This window comes from Saccostrea cucullata, unplaced genomic scaffold (assembly GCF_032062105.1).
Source record: "Saccostrea cucullata isolate Sc308-1 unplaced genomic scaffold, CSIRO_AGI_Scuc_v1 ctg8333, whole genome shotgun sequence".
Taxonomy (NCBI): Eukaryota; Metazoa; Mollusca; class Bivalvia; order Ostreida; family Ostreidae; genus Saccostrea; species Saccostrea cuccullata.
The window spans coordinates 1-26,574 of record NW_026926491.1 but is presented as its reverse complement, the minus strand read 5'-3'; the positions used below and the strand labels follow the sequence as shown (position 1 = coordinate 26,574).

Genomic DNA, 26,574 nt, shown 5'->3' with positions numbered 1-26,574 from the left:
TATCCAGAGAAGAGAGATTTTTTTTTTACCTTTTATTATCTCTACATATGAAAAGAAATGGTTTAGATAAATGTTTGCAATCCACATAAATGCAAAGGCACGAATTAAAAAGATCTTCATTGTTTAAATATGTGAAGTTTTATGAATAAGTAATGACATTTTTTTCAGCAAGTAAAAGAAAGATTAATAATTATTTAATTGGTCATTATACCGTATACATGTAGTGTAATTTTTAATCAAATAATATTTAAAAGCATTAAAATCTTCTCTTTTAAAATGTTTTTATTTGAACTGAAAATTTTCCCATCGTTTTAACAAAGAGAATAATGTGCATACTAAAATTACTCTAAGGAACATGCATCATTAAGGATGCTTTTAGCTACAAAATGGTCTTTTAACTGAATATTAGCGGTAGGCTTATTCTAGTTTTCAAAAGCAAATCAGAAAACGGCAATTTCTTCACCACTGCTTTAGGTCCAAAGCCCTTAGTAGAGAAGCACTTCGTTAATAAATACCTTTTCCTCCCTTTTTCCCTCTCAGCAAATCTCATTTGTTTTCCAAAAATTAATCAACTTTTAATTAATCTCCAGATAATTATTTAGCATAAATATAGGTCTTATCTTTCACCCTATATTATTTTTAGGCAAAAAACAAAATTATCATGTTGAGGGTTCTCAAGGAGTTAAAGGGAAAGACTTCATTCCGACCAATAGCAGAGGAGACGGAAAGGCCCGAAACTGCGTCAGATAAAAAAGTAAGTTACATTTTTTTATCTTCTTGGTGTATTTTTTTTTTTGATTATAAAATGTCTTTTGAATTAGCAGGATTCTTGATGAACAATAATTTTATGCAGTGGTAATTATACTTTAGAACTGCGACGACAGGAAAGTATGCGAAAAACGTTTTATTTTCTTTGTATAAAAATTAAATCTCTTTCCATTAGCTGTTAACTTTTAGTTCCCAGACAATATCGGTAAGCAGTTGTCCCTCATAAGGCATTGACAGAACGCGCCAAATTTGGCAAACCTCCTTATTTTACAGAATTGATCGGGCCTGCAATTATAACGTAATATTATTTGTTTGCATCCTTGGATTTGATTGATAAAAGTTCACACCAAGTCACGACTTCGTTAATAAAATGTTTCTCTGTGCTGCAAATCCAATCCCAAATGATTCTTCAGTGAATACAGCAACATGTACCTCTCTGTTCAATGGTTATGATTTCCTTTTACTTGCAAAACTAATTCACAAATAAAAAATAAATATAATCGCCCTTTTGCGTGATCGGATTCAAGTTAAACGCCTATTATTTTAATTTCCACATGCAGAAAATAGCACATCAAGAACTGACAAAATGCAGAAATGTCATGTTGTAAATTTTGAATTTACCGGGTGGCAGTAAATACAAAATTTACAAGTTGTCATGTTGTAAATTTTGTATTTACTGCCACCCGGTAAATTCAAAATTTACAACATGACAGAAACATAATCTGCCAAGAAAAACACGCAATGATCTCAAAAATATTAAAGGATATTTACAATTTTGAAGGACGCATAAAGAAAAAGAAAGTTTTCACAAATGGTCAAAGAAAAAAAACGGATGCAAAGACCTTGAAGGATATCTAATTCCTTACGGAAATCCTTAACGCGATTGATTCTGATTAATACAATCCTATATTGATTTCCGGATAATTGAAAAGGAGACGGGACACAACTTACAAGATGTCAAACATTATGATACAGCGATCCCTGTTATTATGTCTAGTAGACGAAAAGAAGACAGATGATCAAAATCATCGATAAACTTGTCTCTGCAGACTGAGTCTCAGAATTTGTGTGTTTTGTTTTGTGTGTTTGAGTTAATTTTATGAACATGTATATAAGCAATATTATATCTGAGTTAAACAAGGTATGTTGGTTATCAAAGAAAATTTACATGATGTGTTTTTAGCATCTTGATTTAACTGCAAGAAAATAAATTATTTCTGCATTAAAAGTATTTGGCAAGATGAAAATTTGAAGTTTAAAATGTGAATTGAAATGTTAAGAAGTTTATCAAACTTGTTTGCTCCTGCTCTGTGATTAAAATAAAACCAATAATGCTTAAAAGTTGAAAAATTGATACTTATCGTACGATACACCGGAACTTTAGAAGACTTCCGCTTCGAATTCAGTCTTCTATTAAATAATTTTGAATTATATCTTTTGACAAACTGTAGCGAAGTTTTCAGGAATTCTATCAATTCCAATATCATTTTTATTTGACCATTAAATCGAGTAGCTCTCATGCTCACTTCTTTATTCTTTTTGAACTGTAGACTCTCAGTGAGCGAGACAACGAAAGCGAGGAACACGAAGCATTCCAACAGATACAGAGTCAAGCAAAAGTCCAACGACCGGAACCCGCCAAATTCCTTATCCTTCATTATTCCCCTTTTAAGGCGGTATGGGACTGGATCGTATTATTTCTAGTGTTATATACCGCCGTGTTTACGCCATACTTTGTGGCTTTCATTTTGAACGAAGACGAGGCTATGATGAGACTACATCGAGATTCTGCTACGAGACTTCAACACGCGGAAACAATTAAAACAGACCCCTTTGTTATTATAGACTTGATTGTGGATATTATGTTTATAGCAGATATTTTAATTAACTTTCGAACGACTTACCTACATAGTGGGGAGGTTATCATGGATCCCCAAAAGATCGCCATCAACTACATCAAGGGATGGTTCATTATCGATTGTGTGGCAGCTATGCCCTTTGACCTTTTACTTTTTGGATCAGGGAATAGTGATGTAATAATATAATGATGTCTATGAGGTTTAAACTATTTAGATAACCTCAGTATTAATTTGATAATATGATTTGAAACTTTTAATCCCCATGTTGTTAAATAATCGAAATTTGTTTTTCTCCTATTAGTTTTTCCTTAATTTGTTAGATATACATGTACAACTATTTCCCTTCTTAGTGTAAATGTTTTATTAATATTTTTACAGCGAATGACCATTACTGGTATCCTCAAGCTCGCCCGTCTTTTACGTCTTCTTCGAGTTTTGAGGCGGATCGAACAATTTGCTGCATATGGGGCGGCTGTTCTGATGTTGTTGATGGTATCATTTACACTGATTGGCCACTGGCTTGCATGTATCTTCTACGCAATCGCATACATGGAGCGCCCACATCTTCCTGAACGAATCGGATGGCTGGATTCCTTGGCCGACGCCTACAATATGCCATATCTCCCTAATGATACGATGAGTGGTCCACCAATCAAAACACGTTATATAACCGCACTTTACTTCACATTCACCAGTTTGACAAGTATTGGATTCGGCAATGTGGCGCCAAATACGAATGCCGAAAAAATCTTCAGCATATTCGCCATGTTGCTTGGGTGTAAGTTTCTCAATCGTGCAATGATAGTTTTAGTTCAACTTCTGCTACATCTTTGATCTATGAATAATTGTTAATTTGGTATAAAAAAAATTAGAAACTTGGAATGGTATATATAAAACACCTGCAATCTGCAGTTTGACTCCAGGAATGATTCTTAAAAAATATTCTCTTATTCTAATAGTAAAAGTGGACTGAAATTTAGATTTAGAAAAATATTTATTGGTTGAATAATATGCTCTTCGGCACAAATAGCCCAGAAAGCATTCAATGACAGTACATGGCACATGTTCATAACATGCAACATATTAGGTCAGATTTCTCGTAGGTATCTTTGCAAATTCCCTTAGAAATGGATCTTTTTAAGTCTTATTCAGTATCTGGTGCAATAAGAGATTCGTCTACCTCATGTGCACATGCAAGTGTTGAACTTTATCGACTCTAGAACTGAGAAAGATGCTTCTGTAAATGCAGCATCTAAAGCATTTTATGTAACCAACCAAACTGAGAAAACCCACACATGAAAAATTATAAGACATAAATACACTCATGAAAAAGCTTCAGTGCTTTACTTGTTTTGGTACTGTGTATACAATCATCTATGCGAGCTTGATTTGTATGTATAATTCGTATGCATTAAATATACAGTGGGAAAATTGTTTTGAGAACTTTTCACTCTTTGAGAAAATATAGTTCAGTTAGAGCCTCCTTAAACATGGTTTATATTTACATCTTTCACATGTTTCCCTAACAATCATACGTATGCAAGTCGCATACATCTAAATACAGATAAGGCTTAGCATCGGAAGCCTAAGACTAGCAATCAGTCGAATGGCATAAAGCTGAATCTAAGCTAGTTCATATCGATCACAAGTGACGTTTACAACTTCTACAGAACTACATTACTGGTATTACTACACCAAATGCAACCGTTGGGTTGATAGAACTATGACAGACATTTATTGTAATGTCAACAAGCGTATAGATGGAGTTCAGCCGTGGTTAAAAGGCTGAACTTGTTTTTTTCTTGTTCGTCCTCTATAGCTTTTAAACAAACAAATACATTTTTTTTATACCTTATAGGTTGTTTTACAATAATTGCCGAACTGATCTTCTGCAAATTGTTTTTTTTTTTCAAGTAGAGACCATTGCAGCCAATGAGATATTATTATTATCCTTTTAAAAACAAACGTTCTTTACATAGCATTGAATGATTTGCCAAATTTCTCAATCAAATGTTCTCGAATGTAATTTCTTTTGATATTTCTATTTGGTGTAATTTATGTTTTTACTTATTTTTGGGGTATTTTGTTTTTCCCTTGCCTTTTGGCAAAAATCAGTGTTATCTCTTGCTTTTACAGCTCTGTTGAGTGCCGCCATTTTTGGTAACGTCTCTTCCATCATGTTACGTATGTATCAGGGATCAGACGACTATCAGGAGCGAGTATCCAGCATTAAAGAGTTCATCAATTTCCACCACTTGCCAAAGAACCTGGCCACCAGACTACAGGAATCCTTCCAGCACGCGTGGACGTATACTAACGGAGTGGACATGGGAAATGTAAGTCATTTAATAATTAAAAAGTTTCAAAATACAGCATATTTCAATCCGTTTCTGATAGACATACTAATGTTAATATACCATGAAAAACATAACAAAGAGTGATCGATCTCAAGAAATCTATAAACAATACAAATCGGTTAAGAGGGCATAAAACACGAACCCCTTGTAGTTCCAGAGGTGGGATCAGGTGCCTTGGAGGAGTAAACATCCTCTGCAAATCAGCCAGACCCTCCGTTTGCATTGATCAGATTGACAGAACATTCTATAGTGAAATTCAGTCTAAAAATAAGGGCCTGACTAATAGTACAATTGCAAGTCAGTGAAAACACACCCAATATTACATATTAAGTTATATTTCTTAAGTTTATTATAACGACAATAGAATTAATGAAATGCCGAATAAGACACAGCTTATGTTATGTGCTATTCTGTGTTGATAGGTTCTGAAGGGATTTCCTGATTGTCTCCAGTCTGATATCTGTCTACACCTCAATAAAAATCTGCTGACCAACTGTCAGGCTTTTAAGGGAGCTAGTCCAGGTACTCATATTATACAGTTAACTTATTCGTTATCACTGAAATAGAGGAAGCAGTATGATAACCCTGCTAATTTTTGTCAAGTTTTTAAGTATTAACAAGAAAAAAGTAAAATTTAGTATGATTAAAGTGATTTGAAAGATAACACAATTCATCGGTTTCTGTTTTATATTGCATTTTAGGTTGTTTACGTTCATTATCACTTAAATTCAAAACCACGCATGCGCCGCCTGGTGATACACTTATTCATCCGGGAGACATTCTTACAGCCATTTATTTCATGGCGCGTGGGTCTGTGGAGATCATGAAGGACGACTCTGTTATGGCAATACTTGGTATGTTTCATAAAATAAAACCAAGTTGTATTTCAAGATATCAATGCGTTATCTCTAAAATTCAAAACTACGCATGCGCTATGTAGCCATACTCTGATCCTTCTAGTTGACATTCCCTTTAAATCAAAGTATATTTCAAAAAAACATACACAGGTAAATATATGTAATTATGAAATGAAATATTGTTTAGGCATAGCAAATTCAACAGCATTGACATTTGCAATTACAATTTTAATATTCATAATAGTTTGACTATATTCAATTTCTTTAGGTAAACATGACATATTTGGAGCGGACATGAAGGATTCGGACACTGCGGGACAGTCCCTGTATTTTGTGCGGGCCTTGTCTTATTGCGACATCAACAAAATAGAGCTGGACGACCTGAGGGAAGTCTTACAGACTTACCCAGAATTTGCAGAACAGTTCATCAAGAAGTTCCATGTGACCTTTGATTTAAAGAAGGTCTTTACTAAATACTAGTAAACTGTACCATAAAATTCATTAATTTCCAATTAATTTAGAAACAACAAAATCATAGTCTACAATCCTCCTAAATCTGCATGTTCTCCAATTTAATTGTTTAACTACAAAATCTGTGTTTTGTTGGAAACATATGATATGAATGTTTTATAGTGGCATATTTGGTTTTCAGGGGACACTTCTGGAAAGAAAATACAAATCGAAGATAGAAGACGAAACTCTTAAATTTATCCGCCAAAAACGTCCCAGAATGCAGTGCAAAGGACGTTCTGTAGATAGTATGGGATTGTATTTTACGCTTAAAGTTTTAACCTGCTTTACAGATAAATTGAATTATGCTCATCAACTTCTTTTTTTTTCATGGAGTTACACAAAAATTATCATGGAGAAATTCTAATAACAGTTTAATTTTTTAAAAACCATTTCACCTACTAGGTATAAAGAGATACATGTAACTTTTCAACCTTTCATTGGCAGCTGGTCCAACAATGAGGCACCGGAAGAGCTACATCAGGCATCGAAACAGTAACGATCCAAGTGGAAGTGACGAAGAACACGTGGGTATTCTGGAGTTTTCTACCGAACAAGCGACAGAGGGCGTTGACATAGAGGAGAAGGATGTCAGTCATAAAAGAAAGAATTCCACTGCTTCAGTGTCAGGTGTGCTCGATCAAAAAGTTTTAAGTTTATAAGACTTAAGAAGAGGCTCTTGAACATTTGTAATGTGCATTTTTGTGATGAAGCATTAAAGGATTAAAATGGTACCATAAAGAGTAAAAGACAAAGGGTTTACCGAATTCTAATTTTCTACAAGAGAAAAAAACAAAACAATTACTCTGAAGCATAAAAAAACATATCTTATGTTTTGCATGTTAAATATTTCAATATAATATTTTTGCAATATACAACAGGTGCCATGACGAATTTTTTCTCCGCTGTGACAACAGTGTCCAGGATAAATAAGATTTCTAGAACCAAACCACGTCCAGCAATGACAGCCAAATCAAAGTGGGGCGCAATCAAGTCCGAAATCCTGTCAGACAAACGCTTACCTGACGTAGAATCAGGCGATGCACGTGATCACAATTCACCAATAGAATCTACTGCTACGTCATACACGCCAAAATCTCTTTCCAGTTCCGGTCCTCAGTTAACCACTGTCGATTACGACGTTCCCAAGCAACGAGAAAATCGTGACTATAGTCACGTGACTAGCGACATGGACAACAAACTTATTGCTCTTCAACAGTATGTTTATCTGCATTTTATTTACCGAAAGAGCATAATTGCTTTATCATGTAAATGAGATTTCATATAAGATACTCTTGTAGATATAAACCAATTAGGCGTACATAACTAAATATTAGAAATAAAACAAAATTCTATTTTTTCTTGCAGACGAATGAATGCATTTGAAAGTGAACTTTTTACAACTGTGGATGCTATTTTAAAAATCCTTGGACAAACGCCAAAATACCCAAGTGATGCTCAAATTCACAATGTTACTATGCATCCGTCCGCCAAAGCCACTGACGTCAGCAAGGCGCCAAAATCGAAAGGAGCCAGACTGATTAAAACTGTTCATGAATTAGATCGAGTGTTTGCTAAAATATGATTAAAACATCACGAATATGTTTAAGTGTTATTTCTGCATATCTAGATTCCTATATATAAATCTGATGTTTGCATATGGTTAAAATACTCAGTACTGTGGCCTTAAACTAATACTCACATATACAGAGTATTTAGATCTATTTAGAGTATCATTTATTTTAAAGTGCCCATGTTAAGTGAACATCATTTCAACACCAACTGCCAAACAAACATTGGAATTTTTTTCTATTCGCGGTAGGGGATAAAAAACATGCACGTTTGTAATATATAATTATACAAATTATATAAAAAATATATACCTTTGTAAGGGTCGGTACATGTATATTATTGACGGAAAACTAGTGTTACAGTATAACTGTAGATATGCAAACCAAATGACCATGAAACATGTAATTGTTCGACGTTTTAAAGAATATCAAATTAGATATATAATATTTTGTCTAATGGAGGCTACCTTATGAAAATTACAAAATCGCAAGTCTACAGTTGTACATGTAAAGAGAAAATCATGTTTCACATAAGATAGGAAAGGATCTAATTATAATACAATATATATTACAATTTTGTTAAAAAATGAACACTGATTTTCATTGTGGTTCGAAAATGTTGTACTGTGCAATTATTCCTGTACAATGACTTGCATGTTCCCTCAGCAGAGTTGAAAAAATTCATCATTCTGACTGAACTATTGATTTTTAATGATTCAATATGTAAATCTTTCAAATTAGGTAAGAAGACGTTGCCGATTATCTTTTTTCCGGCCTTCAAGTCATATCGGGACACTTTGACATAATCAGAACGTTATCTTTTCTTTTTCAGTAGACACAGTGACTGTTATCAATCTGAGTGCTTAGGAAGAGGAGTTATCTTAAAGATGAATTGTTTAAAACAATGCATATACCATATCTAGTCAAACCACATGTTTGTCTGTTTTGATTCTTTCACTTACGAGAAGAGTAACGAAGAAATCGCAACACGTTCCTCTCCCATATTTTCACTAATTGAAAATTATCTTTCTCTCAATACTAAGCAACATGAACATTACACTTACAGATATATTTTTGCATATAACTTCACTCCTATTTCTATTTATTTAATTGGATCATCTGAGCAAAATAATATTTATTGGTCGTAGGTTCATGTCTGTCTGCATTCTTAATGGCGAAAGGAAAACCAAATTTTGTATTCTACGTAAGCTTTCCATTCTTTTCAAATGAAGGGGTATGCCCTTCCCTGCTCCAACAAGTACCAACTAATAAAAGTAATGTGTAAAAAGATATGTGTAAAAATTGCCTCATATACAGTAAAATAATGTATTTATAATATTCAAGATCAAAGGACAGATCACTCTAATTGCCAAAAAAAAAAAAAAAAAAAAATTCCTGTATTTAAACTTTAAGTGCGCAGTGTTAAAAACTTCAGGACAAACCCAAAGTAGTTTTGAGTTTTATTTTCTCATTTTCTATATTGGTGTAGAATTCCAATAACTGAACAAACTTTTGAGACTTTTATACTGTCTCATAATGTTGACGACGTATTCTACATGCAGGGTAAAACTTCTTTAACTATATATATCTTTATTTTTTTTTAAATAAACAAGTACATTAGATTTCTTTTTAAAACTCCTGAAAATGAATGCTGATTAATTTTCTGACAGCATCTGAAAGTATTGTGTAATTTGTTTTTTAAAAAGTTGCTAGTTACGTTGAAAATGTATACATACACGAGCAATACCTTTAACGAAATAATTTCTGTCAGTCCAAATTTGGCTATATTGTCAATAGTTTTTTTTCAATATGTTAAGAGTGTAAAATTTAGGTGGTGCTTAGTTAATTCCTTTAAGGCATAAACAAACTGAAAAAAAATTAAAAACTATTTTAAATAATTAATTTAGTAAAAAACCATGTGATTTAAAACACTTTTTGTTAAAATTATCATTATTATTATGAGGAATGATATTTGCTTAACTAATCTTGAGACAGAGTTTACAAAATTACATAAAAATGAAAATTATTAAAATATTTAATTTATGATTAATACTATGATAATTATTTTGTCACATATCAATAATTAAGATATCAAAAAACTTATATATAAACGAACAAAAACTAATTCCCAGCAACTTCTGACATCTATATTTGATAAATCAAGATATAAATATTTCATATCAGTGTTTAGCTATCAGGTTAATGTATATGAATACCCTAAATCTCGCTATAGATTGATTTCGCGATTTGGTAGATCTAGAGCTGTCCAGTATTTATCTCAAATGAATAACGCCATCCGTAACAATGAATGCATTTTAAAGTCCTACACCGTGCATTTAGTTATGATTGCATTTAATATCGAGCGATATTGAATGATCCGTGAAGAAATTTAATAACCTTTGAAAAATCGGGGGTATGGATTTTTTAATGAGGAATTAAAACACTCGCGACATGTAAAGCCGATTTGTTGTTTTAAAGCATTTGATATTAGAAGTGAAAAAAATATGGCTACTAAAGGATTAAGAAATATTAAGATTAATCTTTGATGAAAGAGCCATGTCGGATTTATGGTCTAGAAGGAAGAGGGGTCGGGGAAAATTGGAACGTCCAAGGGTTAATTCATTTTACTTCAGTGAAAGAAAGGGAGCTAGTGAAGAGAAAAACAGCAGTGTGGAATCGTTTTCTAACCATTACGTCCTATCCGGTCTATTTTGGAGCGAATATTTTCCGATTGCTATAGACATTGTTGGAACCCATTTTCCCGTAGATGTGGAAATTTTCTACGTGGATTCTATGAGAAATATGCCATAGTTTCCGGGCATTTAATCTAATTAAAGCAAAGTTTTATTTAACTTGGAAACAGGTGCTTTGTTATTCATAATTACTTTCCGACATTAGAAATCTAAATAGTCAATGAAAGATCTGGAGTTGCTCATAATGGACATTTATGTGTATTCAATTCAAATTAAAGCGATTTAACCGAGAGCGTCTCGAAGCTGTTGTATGCACTAGCGAAACTTAGTTTGCTTTATAAACAAACCAGGCGACTCGACAGTCTACACTGTTTAACCAGTTAGTTTAGAATACTACAGCTACTTAAGTGTTTTGAACTTCGATCTTTCTCAGGAGATAGTAACCCATCCTCGGTATAAGAAGTACATCTTATCAATAAAAAGGAAGATAAAGAAGACTGCAGAGATGTCCCGTAGGTATTCTAACTATCCACGAAGTGACGCCACTACCCCTGGAAAAAGAGTTCGGGGGTCAATTGCAGGAGCCAGGTTTGCCCACGGTTTCAAGTCAGGATCTGGTCCTATAGCCGACCCCGGGGCAGCGCTGGAAATTACCTCCATAGGTGATAGATCAAACGACATGCCGCGAAAAGCATACCGGATGGAAAATACCTATAAACTAGAACCGGATGAGGATAAAGTTTTCCGGGTGTGTGATGTGGAGAAGCTTGCCGAAGCTGTGTTAGCGGAACATTTAGCTAAGATTGAGTATGACCCCGTCAAATGTCGGGACGTCAGTCAAACTGTGGCCGTGGATATTTTAGATAGAGTTAAACAAATGGGATTTAAGCGTTATAAAATCGTCACAAACGTCAGTATCGGCTCACTGAAGGAAAAACCAGGCATGCAGTTCGGAAGTCGATGTTTATGGAATAAAAACACGGACAATTTCGTTAGTGTTAAATATTCCAACTCGTCCATTTTTGCAGTGGCCATGATCTATGGACTATACTTTGATTAATGTAAGAATTACGGACGTGTTAAGTGGTGCATCTGTTTTGTGCAGTATTTTGTTCTTTCACAGACTGTATAGACATACTGCCTCAGGTATCTTGCCAAAGTTTTGATAAAACTTTTGTGCTTTTTTTACAAAACACATTATTATTTTCTATAAATGATCTTATTTATTCTTATTCTGAATAGTTTATAATTGTATTAAATTTTGTGGCGAAAACTTGAAGTCTACTTTAATTTTTGTAATTTTATATATTAAGCCAGTTAATACAAAAAAGAATGTTGAAAGAAACCTTAATGATGCATGTTTCTTGAACGGTTAAAACAAACTATAAATACTTTGTTCAGGGATTATGCAAAACACTTGCCTTCACTCATTAAAATCGGCACATTTAGCAAGTCCAAATATTCTAATCTACTTCAAATTGTAAGCTCATTAGATTTTTATCCATAGTTTCACAAAGATAAAATGCTAAAATAAATCTAATTAATGTGATTTAATTATGGTTTAAAGAAAATTGTCTACACTTCCCTAAATTATTAATCCTACATGCGTTGGATACAAAGTGAAAATATTAAACATTCACATGACAACATTGAAAATTCTACTTTTAGATGTTACTTCCTATAAAAAACATTTTAGCCCATTCCAAATGAGATCTCTTTTTTAAGCCTTGTGGGTTGTAGATTTCTATTTTTTCTTTCTGTAGATCCATTAATTTTCTTTGTTGTGACTACTATCGCACATGGTAGTATCTTCTCTTCAGGTCAGGCTTGTTTTATTTGTACCTTGTTTATCAGCATTGTTAGCCAAGTTACGATTATCCATAAACCAAACTATATTTATTGGTCTTGATTTTTTAAAAGATAAGTTAGATAACACTTATTTACCATGTATCCTGATTCTGGTTTGTTTTACAAAAAGAGGGCAAACCATATATTAAGGTCAGACGATACGTTCCCCAAGTATCTGTTTTGTATATCTTCGTAAAGTATAAAAAATATATAAAATTTTAATAACTTTATGATTTCTAAAGTGGTTTCTAATTGTTTCAAAAATTTGAAACACTAAAAAACACATGAAAAATGTGATTTTGGCAAACTAATTTTTTCCCCCCTAAAGGGTTACATAAGAAATGCCATGGTCTGGTATCTCGCACAAATGCCTGGTAAGGTACCTCAATCTTTTTTGTGAGTAAACATTTTAAAGTAGTAATTATACCCGCACTTTCTAAAGAAAGTTCGGGTATATTGTTGTTACTCGAGTCCGTCCGTCCGTCTGTCACACTTTTCTTCCCTGAACTCCTCCTACATTTTACACAGTACCCTAATCATCTTTTGGGAGATGGTTGGTGGTGTCATGTAGATGTGCAGTAAGGTTTCGAAATTTTGTTTTTGCCCCGGGGTCAAATGGGGGTCGAAAAATGACGTTTTTTATGCAAAAAGCCCTGTCTTCCCTGAACTCCTCTTACATTTTACTCAGTAGCCTAATCATCTTTCAAGAGATCGTTGGTGGTGTCATGTAGATGTGCAGTAAGGTTTCGGAATGTTTTTTTTTTTGCCCCGGGGGTCAAATGGGGGTCATAAAATGACGTTTTTTATGCAAAAAGCCCCGTCTTCCCTGAACTCCTCCTATGTTTGACTCAGTAGCCTAATCATCTTTTAAGAGTTGGTTGGTGGTGTCATGTAGATGTGCAGTAAGGTTTCGGAATTTTCATTTTGCCCCGGGGGGTCAAATGGGGGTAGAAATTTGTTGTTTTTTTTTTAAATATTTGATATGTTTAATCACCCTGCTTTCAAGAACTTCCCTAATATTTTATGCATTAGCTTTAAACCATGATCATTTGGAAAATGATTGGTTTGTTTTGTGTATGTGTAAAATGGTTTCAAAATTTGCATTTTCATGTGGATGACAAAAAGGGACAGGAAAAAATAGCCCCTCCCTAACCCAGGGGGTCATGATTTGTACAAACATGAATCTACAGCTCTTGAGAATATTTCCATATTAATCATGCTCTTGTTGTTCTTGAAAAGAAGAATTTTGAAGATTTGTTTCCTTTTATTCCTAAATAAAACTTTGATCCCTAATTGTGGCCTGACCCTAGCCTTTGAGGTCATGATTTGAAAAACTAGAAATATGTCTGTACGACATGAATGTCCCGCCGGATGTATATTACTAATGCTACATGAAAATTTGTATTAGTGTATAAAGTTTGATGAAAATATCTTCAACAGTTTCTTTAGAATTGAAACTAAAATCTAAATAAATTGGATATAGATAATAAATTCTCACCAAATTATGTATAAGTGCATGCTAAGCATAAAAATATCTTAAATTATTTCTTTAAAACTAAGCAAAATACAAATTAAAGAGGAGGGAGGTCAAGGTCACTGGAATGTGCAAGGTGAAGTTTTTGATGCAGTTGAATAGCTCTCACTAATACATATCAGCATATTATGTTTGACAAAAATATCTTGAATGATTTAATGAAACTGAGCTTAACACCTTTTTTTAAGAAAAGAGAGATCAAAGGAAAGGTTGGGGTCAAAATGTTGTTGCAGTTGGAAAGTTTACATCAGTATGAATTTACTATTAGCTTATGAAGTTTGACAAAAATATAATTAATTGTTTATTTAAAACTTAGAAAAACACGTATTTTAAAAAGTGAGGTCAAGGTCAAAGGAAAATTCAAGGTCAAAATAAGTTGATGCATTAATAGCTCTCAGCAGTATGTATCAGCATAAAGTTTGATAAATATATCTTGAATTGTTTATTCAAAACTGATCTAGACATTAATTTTAGAAAAGCGAGGTCAAGGTAACAGGAAAGGTCAAGGTAAAAAAGAGTGAAGCATTGTAAAGCTTACATCAGTATGTATCATCATGTGAAGTTTCATTACATCACTTGACTGGTTTCTTTAAAATAAAGCTAAACACTAATTTAAAGAAAAGTTAAGTGAAGGTCAAAGGAAAAGTCAAGGTAAAAAAATATTGCTGCATTTGGATAGTTTACATCAGTATGCATCAACATATGAACTTTGATAAAAATATCTAGAAAGTTTCTTTGAGCCCGATGGAAAGACAGATGGAAGGGTGGAGGATGGACATGACAAAAACTATACATGTATTCTTAATCATGGCGTGGCATAAAAAACTTGAATCTACATTATATGAGGATGTTTCCATATCAAGATTATACAAGCAAGTTCAAAGAATTGTGGTCCTCTGCTTTCTGTGTTTTAGTGAATGGGATGCCATAATTTATGGCAGATTGTGTGACAAATATGCACCCCTATCATATGTCAGTTTTCGAAAATTAGGTCAAAGGGGGAAAATCATAGCATGCTCGGAAACATTTTGTTGCAGGTAATGTACACGTCAAATATGAAAGTCCTATCTCTTTTCAATCAAAAGTTATATATATAATATAATATTTTTGAAAAGTAGGTTAAACTTCTAGGTCAAGGTCACAGAGTCAAAAGTCATGATATATTTAGAGAAGTCTTTTCACAAGTAATATATATATACATGTATAATTTGAATGCCCTATCTTTTCTCTTTTAAAATGATCAATTTAAAATGTTATTTTTTGGAAAGTGGTAAAACTTTAAGGTCAAGATCTCACTTGGGTTAAAAAATCATAGTATATTATTTAGATAGTTTTGTGGTAATGTACATGTGAAATATGAAAGCCCTATCTCTTATTATTCCAAAGTTATGACCAAGGTTAAATTTATTGTGACAGATGCACATACTGTCAATAAGATGGGCAGACTGACAGACAAATAAGATTTAATGTCCCCTCCCTTTCCCAAAAACGGGGGACAATAATGCCCTTGTTGTTCTTGAGAAGAAGATTTATGATGGAAAAAATCCCCTGCATATTTCTTAACGCAAATCAATATTGTGTTTTTATTTGTCATTTGTTTGTTTGTTAAACATCCCTCTCAGGAATTTTTCACTCATATGGAGACACCACCACTTGAAAAATAATGAGGACAAATTAGATTTGAGGTCAACATTCATTTTTGGAGTTTTCAACCATCAAGACGTAAAGAAATATTAACTCGATCCTTCCCCTCACCCCTTCCCAGACCCCTGTTTGTGTTCATGTAGGCAAACTACTACTTGTTTTTACATTTAAAAAATGTTAATATAATACAAATAGGTTGACACAAATTCATGAATAAAATGTCAAGCAATCTTATCATTGATGTGCTTTTATTTAATTTAATGCAGTCATATTGTGAACATTTCCAGTTCATTAGGAGATAGTGGGGATGACCTCCAGGGGTTCATAACCTTTATACCATTAAATTTACATAACATAATAACACAAGAAACAAAATTATGTATAGTCAAATGGAAAAAGTTTCCAACTATTTAGGAGTCGCATGATCATTTGTCATTACAGGGACAGGGAGTGGATTGGGAGATCGTCCCCCCCCCCGGAATTTGCAGGACTATAATATATACTGAGGCAAATAAAAATGACTTTGAATGCTCTCCACCCTAGAAAACAGATCCCACCATAACTTCTTTTTTTTTGCTTCTCAGGAAATTCTTGTCTGGAAATCCCCCTCCCTCCCAGGAAAAAAATTCTGGATCTTGTAACTGAATGTGAAATTCGTCTATTGTAGCATCGGATGACCTTTGATCCTTTAAACTTTAACCTAACCATTTGCATTTCAGACTATTTTACCCAAATCTATACCAAAACTTGTACTTATCGACTGTCATAGGTCCTGTCAACTTCATGAAATATAATCCAATTAAAACACAAAATGAAATAATTCCTACTGACATACATGCAATGATGTGTATATCACACTGCACGTGCAATGCAATCTAAAAATGATAATGGTAAAACTAGTACTTAAGTTGGGTACGTGACGCAAGCCCAATGTGATGCAGGTGTTCAGATACATGTATAGTACAAGAACAAATTTAAAATTATCATTTACAAAATATGTTTTATCTTAACTTTGCCATCTAGGCCTATTTCCAAAAACAGGCAAATAGGGTGTGTTTATTTGTGTGTTGATGGGAGAGGGGGGGGTGACAAAATTGATTGGGTATATGGCAGCTTTCAAGAAGTTTCTGCCTAATCAAATATTAAAAAAAGTTTGCACATTTTGAAAAATTCATCAAAAACGCTTTACACTAATTTGAATAATATTATTTGTTGTTGATCTATATGAGAAAATAGATTTAAAAAGTTCCAACTATGGGCCAAAAATTTATATCCCCCCTTTATCAAACCTAATTTACATCATTAATTAAATTCTGTTGTTTAATTTCAGACTGGTAATGAATTAAGAATATGAAATACCCATAAGATCGAGGCCCATGGGTCACATGGTCACCTGAGCATATTATGCTCAATTTGATGAATACATGTATCATGTAAATTATTGAATTCTATTGACTTTTTCCTTGGTAAAGCCCAATTTGAAGGAGTGTGCATTTAGAGGCAAACACCCTAGTGCGGGTATTACTGTCTCATGACAGCAATAGTTCTTCAATAACAAAATCTGGGAAAAAATTATATATTATTGAGGAACGTCTCGTCTGTCCTTAAAGACCGAGTTTTTGAAAGGGATTAAAGTATTATGAATTTGGAAATGTGATGATGCTTTGATATCTTTTATAAGAGAGCAAAGATTGAGGTTTCCTTTTTATTCACATCATAAATAAAGAACGACAATAAATATACATGTCAAATAAAATTCTTCAATTAATTTAAAATAACCTCACTAAACGTCACCATCGGAACTATAAAGAATGGTAAATGAGCAATTAATTCATTACAAAACTTATACATGTAAATACAGTGAATAGTCACTGAAGTTGACCAAAATGTTACTTTATTCACCTGCAATCAACATTAATAAATGTCTTTTTATTTCGATGATAAAGTATAAATTGTCAACTTATTTTCCCTAGTAATGTGATACCAGATCCACATCATGGATAAAAGGAATCGGAAATGATGTAATGATGACGTCATATTTATTTTTACTCTTTATTATATGAAGGATTTTCCAATGAACCTGTTGCTGGACTTGAAGAAGATCTGAATTTCTTGAAATAAACAGCGAGAGCGACAAACACCAGAATAAAGGCGAACACCAGCATCCCGATCCCGAGCCCCGCCATTTGACCTAAAACAGTTAATGATTTAAACACAATTATATCACCATAAATATTTTAAATTATATTAAGCTAGAAATTGATTGGACTTATTCTAGTATTTTTTAAAAAATAAATTAATCAACGTCAAAAAAATAAAGCTTTAGATCAAGTTCAAGATATTTCAAAACCGTTTGCAGATATGACATATAAAAGTATGTTACAAACGTAGCTGCAGAACTGTAGCTTTCCGAGAAAAAAAAAATGATCGGAGAGCTACAGTTCCACCCATTGAAAAAACTGTATATTTATTGCGCAAAATAAAATATATAAGGAACAGACCCTTAATAATATTTTGAGATGACAGTTTTAAAATCATGGAGAAATTAATCGAGAAACAGCTTTTTTGTGCGCAATGAATATACAGTTTATTCAATAGGTGTCACTGTAGCTCTCCGGTCTGTATTTTTTTCGGAGAGCTACAGATCTGCAGCTAGTTACAAACGTAGACATATATGAACATGTATTTGGTTAGACTTACCTATGGATTTTGACAAAAAAGGAGCAGTTCTGCACGGGCTAACAGAACAACACAGATACAAACTTTAAGGTTTCTCACCTGCTGTGTATGTGGTTTTGGAAGGAGGAGGGGCCACGTAATACTCGGCTATGTTCTGGTGCTGACTTGAACTCAGTGTATACGGAGATGCTCTTAAAATAATTGGCTGAAACAAAATATGTCTCTGATATGACTGAATGAAATAATAATGCTTTTGGAAACTTCAAGAAATGTCATCAAAGAAAAGCCATCGTGTTAAATGAAAGATGACTGAAGGATTACTCAAAGGTGACTGAAGTATTGCTGAAAGGTGATTGAAGGATTACTGAAAGGCGACTGAAGGATTACTGAAAGGTGACTGAAGGATCACTGATATTGACTAAAGGATTACTGAAAGGTGACTGAAGGATTACTGAAAGGTGATTGAAGGATCACTGAAAGGTGACTGACGGATCACGGAAAGGTGCCTGAAGGATCGGTGACTAAAGGATCACTGAAAGGTGACTGAAGAATTACTGAAAGGTGAAAGGATCACTGAATGGTGACTGAAGGATCAGTGATTAAAGGATCAGTGATAGGTGACTAAAGAATCACTAAAAGGTGACTGAAGGATCGGTGACTAAAGGATCACTGAGGTGACTCAAGGATTACTGAGAGGTGGATGAATGACAATGTTCCACCCATCAGTCATCCTTCCAGACCTTTCAGTCATCATACAGTTGACTAAAAGTTGCAGTAAACAGTTTCATCTCCTTTATCTCAACTTGTAGAAAAAGGAATGAAAGGTTGATCAATAAAAATAATTTAAGACTGTTACTTCAAAAGTACAATAATCTTTAAAACACGTCTGGTTTTTAAGTCACTTACATTTGCTATATTTGTGACGTCTACGGGTATTTGGAAGTCTCCTCTATTTATAGCAGCATTTAACATGGTGGCTGCCTGGTCCAGATCCACCTGCGCCTTGGGATTAGCGACGTCACCCTGAATTGGATTGCCACCAAGGATTGTCAACGTCACAATCACGTGGGTTGTGTCGTAATCAACCTAAAATATCCGGTCAGACAATAAATACTTCAGGTCAAGAACATACCATTTCAATCATACATTCATATAACTACCTTAAAAAGAGCCATCGTTGAGGATGAAATGGATTTTTACTTGAGATGTTTCTGAAAACCGTACCTTGATGTTCTGGATTCTGAGTGGAGAGAGATTTGTCCATTTGTGAACGGTTAAAATAGTCTCGTACTTAAACAGCTGTAAGTTCTTTCCAACCGTGTTCTGATAAATAGCTGTAGGATACAAATGGAATTGAAAGCTAAATCTTATACTGACCAACAAAAAACATTAATACAACAAAAGTAAATGTTTCTTTTATCAAAATCTGAAAAGTCGGAGAATTTTCTGCGATGAAAAAAGTCAAACACGAAGGGATTAAATGAATATAAAAGCATATGGTTTCTTGCTTTGGCAGAGAATTGCTATTGGAATTTGAATGATTGTAATAGCTGTATTCTGACTACGGATTTACCGTCTAATTTGAAGGTAAAATCTCTCTTCTCCGTGTAGTTAAAGCAGGTAGATATGTCGAAGTCAAAAATGCTAGGTTGTTCTTCATCATAGTCGTACATGTTGTAAATAAAGGATATCTATAATTCACAAAGAGGAAACAATGCTATTAAAGCAAACATTGAAACATTTTATAAAAAATACAGTTTTCTTTCAAAACAACTCAAAATTTCTATAGTTTTCTTTCACTTTCTTTTCTACACCATATTTAGGGAGATCATCAACGACAAAAATTAACGTTTAATAGTTAGAAGTATTTTTGGATGTTGTATCGTAGAATTACTTGGATTTAAATTTACTGTATGCATATCAACCTTCGAGCATTTATTTTTGTATCTGACAATATAAAATTAAAAAATCTATTTAAGAGGAATGGGTGGTTGTGGCCATTTTCAGACTGTTTTTATCTCCTTTAGAAGAAGAGCTTCATATAAATATAAACATTTACAAAAATGATGAAATTTTAAAACTAAATGAAAAGTTTTAATTTTTTTTTTTGCCAAATGATAGTTGTCACTTTAGATATAGTATCTAACATAATATAGTTATATCTGATGGTTAATTTGTTAACACCCCAGCCTCCTTAAGTCAAAATAAATATAGCTCGCATAAAAAATCTGAAAAAAATAAAATGGTATTTTCAGAAAAAAGAATTTATAGCTGAAGGTAGACTTACAGTATCAGTAGTTAGTTTCATCTGTATGGGCATTCCAAAGTCATATGTATGGCCAGTACTCTGTACCCAGTCATTCTAAAAATAAAATCACAAATACCCCAGATAAAAATACTCTATTATAAATATTTTTGTTACATGTTACCCTTATTAATTTTTGTTACATGTTCATAAGAATAAAAGAAAATATAGAGACAAACGGACAGACAGACACAGAAACAGAATGGAAGGTAATGTAACAGACAGCCCTAAGTTAAGTATACTGTATTATGAATGGTTCCATTCTTAGTAGAGGACAATATCAATTTTTGTACCTCTTCAAAGCAAAATATAAAAAAATATAAATATGTTTTATTGTAAAAGGTTTAAGTGAAGAGATTTCTACAGAAGAGACCAATCAGAACGGACCACAGCAAAATACCACTCCCACGTGCTGTTGACGGGTCCGTTGGCTGGCCAATCACTTCTCTTAGCTATCCATACGTCACAGTCTATACCACGTGCCTTTTTCTGAAATTTAAATAAACTTCATCTCAACAAGTGGGCCATTTCACATCGACTCAGAGAAAAGGTATTAAAATATTACGTTCTATAGTACTGTTCCAATTGCTCAAGAAATTCTTAGGTTGAATGGAATTTGGAATGTTAAGCTTGATAATGGTAGATTTTGGAGAAAACAGGAATCTTTTTGTGTTAGTATTTGTAGTTTCATATTATCAGAAAAACTTTCTTTCTTTGAATATGAATGAATCCACATAGAATTGGTCTTGCCCATTAATCTTTTCACTCTAGTGTATTGCAGTGATGTAAGTATAGTTTTCTTACAATGCCTTCGTACGCGTATTGCGTTTTGTCGAAGTAGAAGAATTCCTTGGCTGTACGTATTCTGACGGTTGTGGCGTCAAGGCCATGGGCGTCAAAGTCTGTGGGGGCTATGACAGTTACTGTACAGTTACCGCGCACCTTGTCCATTCTGTAAGCCACGCCTATATGGTCGGGATAACATAAACATAAGAAACACCAGAAAATTACAACAGACTTTATTTTCTTAACAATGAAGATATGACCCCTGACCTCACCTTCGTTCCAATCATGCACCTCAGATAAGGTGTCCAGACCATAGGGGTTAAAGGTTAAAGGGTCTGGCTTGTAGTCATATCGCACTAAGCTCATGTTGAAATCATACCATTCCTACAGAATAATAACTTCTACATTTTATCGAGTTCTTAGTTATCATCATATAATTTGTCTAATTGTATCTTTTAATATATAAAAGGCAGTTATATTTTGTATGAATTAAGAGCTGTTTTTATGAGTTTTTAATCTTTGCTTACTTTGATAAATCCAATTGTTTTCTGACCCGGGTTCAGGATTTCAGAAGTAAACCGGAAGTAGTTGGAGGGTGTCGGGACGGGTTTGACGTCTTTTCTGCCCGGGCATAGGACTCCTGATGGTGTCTAAAATATACATAGAAGAAATTAATACTAATGGATAACACATCTTGACATGCGGTTTACATCATTACTTAAAGCCATTTTCACTTTACATTTAAACGAATTTAAAATCCCTTGGTTGTTTGAAACCAAATATGATATATTTAGCTAGGTTTCCACAGGCAATTTTTGATAATAGCTTTGAGATTATTAAAATTTAAAAAAAAACTTTACCAAAGTTTCTTTAAATGCAACGGACGTCGAAAGTACTGTCTTCAGATTTTTTTGTACACGACAGAAAAAATAGGCAAAATAATCAAAACTACATATTAAACAAACTCATTCTTCGATGACTTTCGGTGTTATTTCGGCCATTTTCGGTCGAAATGTTGTTAATTCAGGTTAAAGTCTGAAGTCAAAATTAGAACGCAAAAAAAAAAAAATAGTATTTAGTCTCCCGAAGGAAGCTAAACGACTTCATTTACCCTCACTTTCTTAATATCTTCATTAAAACTTGTGCTGAGTAAAAAGATGACAAATGATTTGTGTTTTTGGTAACGAACCTCGAACACTCTTGAAAGGTCCACATAGTCAGGGAACTGACTCCGGAACTCTGCAAACTCGTAGGTGTGGTTAAATGCCCGAGCCACGCGCGCGGTGTTCTGCGGGTTTGGCTCCCAGATGTTGCCAATCACTGTAGCACGGACAGGGATCTGGGATTGAATCGCAGTGTTCCAACCGGATACTACAAAACATGATAAATCAATATCATATTCTTCTGCAACAACAAGAAAAGATTCTACAAATACAAACATGAAAGCATCGCAAGGGCCAAAAAACTTTAAAAATTCGATAACTAAAAAAAATATTTCCGATTGTCAATCCAAATCCAGGCTGTAATTCTTTTATATACAAATAAAATAAACTAAAAGTAGAACAGCTCATATATTTAAACTACTATGACGTCAGAGCCTCGTTTCTACCTGTAAAGTACCAGTTAACCGTCATGGTCGCGTCCATGTTTGGCCAGTACAGACAGGACTTCCATTGGTCAACCCGCATCCCACGCACAACGGTGGTACCCATATACTGTTCAGTCTGGTTCCCGCCAAAATGAAGTGCGCCGTAGGCGCTGAACATTTTTGGGACATTCGGATTGGTGCTGCCTGTTTTGTAACCAAACAGCCAGTTGTCGGCGGAATCCGTGGATAACTGTGAAACGCTGCAAGTATCTGGAGGGAAAAATCAATTATCAACAGAGATTTTACTTAAAAGAGGTTTAAAACAATTGAATGTTTAGATTTCTCGTTATAATGTAATTAATCCAAGGTGCTACTCTTGTTGGTTTATCATTGCAAAGCGATATTTATAAAAAGGTCTGAGTTGACCTTCTATGATGAAGAGTTCGTTAGTATTATATGAGTACTTACTGAGTTGGTCTTCTATCGTGAAGAGTTCGTTAGTATTATACGAGTAGATGCCCTGAACGTGTAGACCTAACTCCTCCTCGTAGACGGTAGCCCTCTGGTTTGGGTAATCATAGTACTCGGAGATATCAATAGACTGACTCTTATCGGCGAAGTTACACTCTACTTTTACACTGTACTTGTTTGGCAGTGTAGGTTTTGAGACAAGCCCTGTAAGTTATGATAGATCCATGCAGAACAGAATTAAGGATATAACAATGTTATACATGTAATAAAGTATACATGTATCAACAGCACAACATTAAGGATATAACAATGTTATACATGTAATAAAGTATACATGTATCAACAGCACAACATTAAGGATATAACAATGTTATACATGTAATAAAGTATACATGTATCAACAGCACAACATTAAGGATATTACAATGTTATACATGTAATAAAGTATACATGTACATGTATTAATAGGATTTTGTCTTACAGATTTTTAAGCCCAGTTGTAACACATTTACATGTAATTATCGATGAAAATAAATTTCTCCTGCTCTTGAGAGAGGATATCTTTGATTGCAAAATAGTTCTTCGAGCATTTAAACGCAATTTTAACTGTGTTATAATTGTGCAAGAATATGAAAAAAAGTTTCATTCATACAAAATATACTGTAAACCAACTATTATTGCGTTTAACTTATCTTTTACGAGTGATGCGATTCATCAGTTTAAAATAAATCCGTTTGACGATTTATTTCCGCGACTGAGGAAACATTTTCTAATAATGCTTAGCCAAATGAATATGGTTCGCTGAGCACTATTTATATAGCGAGTTAAAGAAGATGAGAAGATGTAGGCCGCGGAACTCGTAACATATTTCTCGCACGAGAATAAAAGTTCATTTACAGTAGCCCTTTAAAATAACTTTTGCAAGAAATTGAATATCAGCCTTGACACTATGCATTCCCCATAAATCTCTGATGAGACTGTAGCTCTACTGGTTTGTATTTATAACAAAAGAAGAGAAAAGTGGCATTTGCAATTATGTTTCAACAATAGATGGAATAATGGTCCTTAGCTTAGTCTGTTTGTGGCAAGATTTCTTGCAAACGGATTAAATCTGTTGGGGGATATTTAAAGGAATTTCATTGTTCTTTAACTAGTAAACCTAAAAAATATTGAATCTGCATACATTGTATTTATATACTTGTTTCATAGGTTGTAAAATATATAGATTGAGTATTAGTTTTTTTATTCAACTATTGTAAATTCATGGATCAAAATTACCTGAAAGTTACTGTAAAGTTAGTATAGATATGATACAAATCATACAGATACAATAGTACAATTCTCAGTTATCCTTGGACTTTTAGTAAGGCGTGGCATTCTCGAGGTTACATAATTAGCGTCTGAAATTCGGGCTAATGTCAAGGAGTGTAGCACGGATACAATTACAACGTTCCGTACGGTAAAAGGATGGAACTTTAGTCATCTCATTGTTGTCAGCAACAATTTAAGTTGCTGATGTCACAAGTTATTTCAAATTTCTCAACCAACGAGAATTTGACACTCGCTAATTACGTAGCTTCTAGAATGTCACGCCTCATTGAAAGTCTAAGGATGACAGAGAGTTGTACTAAATCTCTACTAACCTCCGTTTGTTAATGATGCTGGGTTACACACACTCGTGTCCAGTCCGTGTTTAGGGAGATCAGCAGATACATGTGATATAAGGCCTAATATTAATAAAGTCCCAAACCTGTATCAAAATAAAGGGTAAAAAATTACTTCAGAACTGGATAAGTCTGATGAGTACTTTCTTGCTTCAATTGAAACAAAATAATCTGGAAATTTAAAAAAAAAAACGGTATGTCACTCTGATAGCTTACGATCTTGTTTTCAATATTCATATATATATATATGTAATTATGTGGGTTTTGAAGGGAAAAAAGACATTTAACTAAATAAAGGCTGACAAACCAAAACTTAAAACTTGTAGCAATTAAAACAAAAGTCCATTACTATATTTGGAGTGAAAGGGGGGGGGGGGTTCCAACTTTATTCATGCAAAACACATTACCCTGACCCCACTTTAACTCACAAAAAGTTAGGGACATTCCGCTTTAACAGTAAAAAAACTAAATAGTAAAAAGGAATGTTCGGAAAGGGGGGGGGACGCTTTAGTCCGAAAAATCTGACGTTTTCCTGGCTTTTTTACGATTTTGATATTTTACATGCCAGGAAAACTTCGAAAAATATCGAAATCATAAAAAAGGCTTGGAATTTTCGGACTAGGGCGCTTCCTGCTTTTGGTGTGCTATGTGCCTGTTAAGTACAATATGAATGTTATATCCGCCACTCGAAAGCTGGTTGTACCCGGTCATCAAACAATGTCGTGTGTTATCAGTATGTTATCAGGTCATGCTCTCTCTGAACAATTTAAATGTTATCTGCCAATGTTTGATGTGAATATCAAAAATAAATTCGTTAAAATATGAATTGAGAAAAATTCTAAAATGAATATATAAAAAGTTCATTTGGTCCCACGGAGTGATATCATTAGCCTGCCCAAAAGATTTTGATGTGATGGAGTGTACATGTATATGTTTTGTAAGGCATTACCTGCAGAGATATGTATTATCGAAATGAAATATAATCATATTACTAGAAAAAAATCAGAAATGGCTGATGATATTAAGCATTAAATCAGACTTTGAAAGTACTGTAGAATCATTGAGTCAAAGTTCGCAGGGTAAGTTTTGCTTCATGGTTTGTTGGGGGGGGGGGTGTATAATTTGGTAATTCGTATTTCAAAAGGGTGTAAATTTGTGGGTAAGCAGGTCCCTAAAGTACGTGGAAAATGGTCGTCTCCATTTAATGAATGTAATCTAATTTTGCTGCAAATGTTTATTTGGATACCCATCCCCACCTCAACTTTTTTCTTGCTAAACATGCGAACACTGGAAAATTCCAAAACGGCCAATAGGTGAGGAATAGGCTCTCGTTCTGATATGAGGTTTTCGGGTCTGGGGTAGCCCCCCCCCCCCCCCCCCCCCCGTGCACCGTGCACTTGACGCAGGTAATTTTTGGAAATTGGGGTTAGGGGTTACCAA

At 33.9% G+C, this 26,574-nt stretch overlaps 3 protein-coding genes across 3 annotated transcripts; 2 read left to right on the top strand and 1 right to left on the bottom strand.

Moving 5' to 3' along the window:
• The first annotated feature begins 647 nt into the window (after positions 1 to 647).
• Positions 648 to 7,936, top strand: LOC134271824 (potassium voltage-gated channel subfamily H member 7-like). Its single transcript, XM_062754040.1, has 11 exons — positions 648 to 754; positions 2,319 to 2,801; positions 3,006 to 3,405; positions 4,764 to 4,963; positions 5,407 to 5,506; positions 5,686 to 5,838; positions 6,110 to 6,303; positions 6,494 to 6,599; positions 6,799 to 6,981; positions 7,233 to 7,569; positions 7,720 to 7,936. The coding sequence occupies exons 1-11, from the start codon at positions 662 to 664 to the stop codon at positions 7,934 to 7,936; spliced, it is 2,466 nt and encodes an 821-aa protein (XP_062610024.1). The 5' UTR covers positions 648 to 661.
• A 2,253-nt stretch (positions 7,937 to 10,189) lies between these two features.
• On the top strand, positions 10,190 to 11,794 carry LOC134271823 (dynein light chain Tctex-type 5-like). The gene has a single exon (XM_062754039.1). The coding sequence runs from the start codon at positions 11,121 to 11,123 to the stop codon at positions 11,673 to 11,675; it is 555 nt and encodes a 184-aa protein (XP_062610023.1). The 5' UTR covers positions 10,190 to 11,120; the 3' UTR covers positions 11,676 to 11,794.
• Positions 11,795 to 17,473: 5,679 nt separating this feature from the next.
• Positions 17,474 to 25,220, bottom strand: LOC134271825 (uncharacterized; the record flags this gene model as incomplete). Its single annotated transcript, XM_062754041.1, has 14 exons — positions 17,474 to 17,832; positions 18,420 to 18,525; positions 19,227 to 19,406; positions 19,545 to 19,654; positions 19,894 to 20,011; positions 20,608 to 20,682; positions 21,013 to 21,114; positions 21,430 to 21,590; positions 21,684 to 21,795; positions 21,939 to 22,061; positions 22,601 to 22,782; positions 23,021 to 23,269; positions 23,468 to 23,674; positions 25,114 to 25,220. Coding segments are annotated over 14 exons (1,978 nt in total), but the record flags the coding sequence as incomplete, so codon positions are not given.
• Between the last annotated feature and the right edge of the window lie 1,354 nt (positions 25,221 to 26,574).

Excerpts from the sequence above, each read along its gene's own strand:
- LOC134271823 (XM_062754039.1), top strand. The coding sequence starts at position 11,121 with ATGTCCCGTAGGTATTCTAACTATCCACGAAGTGACGCCACTACCCCT.
- LOC134271824 (XM_062754040.1), top strand. The coding sequence starts at position 662 with ATGTTGAGGGTTCTCAAGGAGTTAAAGGGAAAGACTTCATTCCGACCA. Across the intron at positions 2,802-3,005 it reads TTGGATCAGGGAATAGTGAT|CGAATGACCATTACTGGTAT; the intron begins GTAATAATATAA and ends ATATTTTTACAG. Across the intron at positions 4,964-5,406 it reads ACGGAGTGGACATGGGAAAT|GTTCTGAAGGGATTTCCTGA; the intron begins GTAAGTCATTTA and ends CTGTGTTGATAG.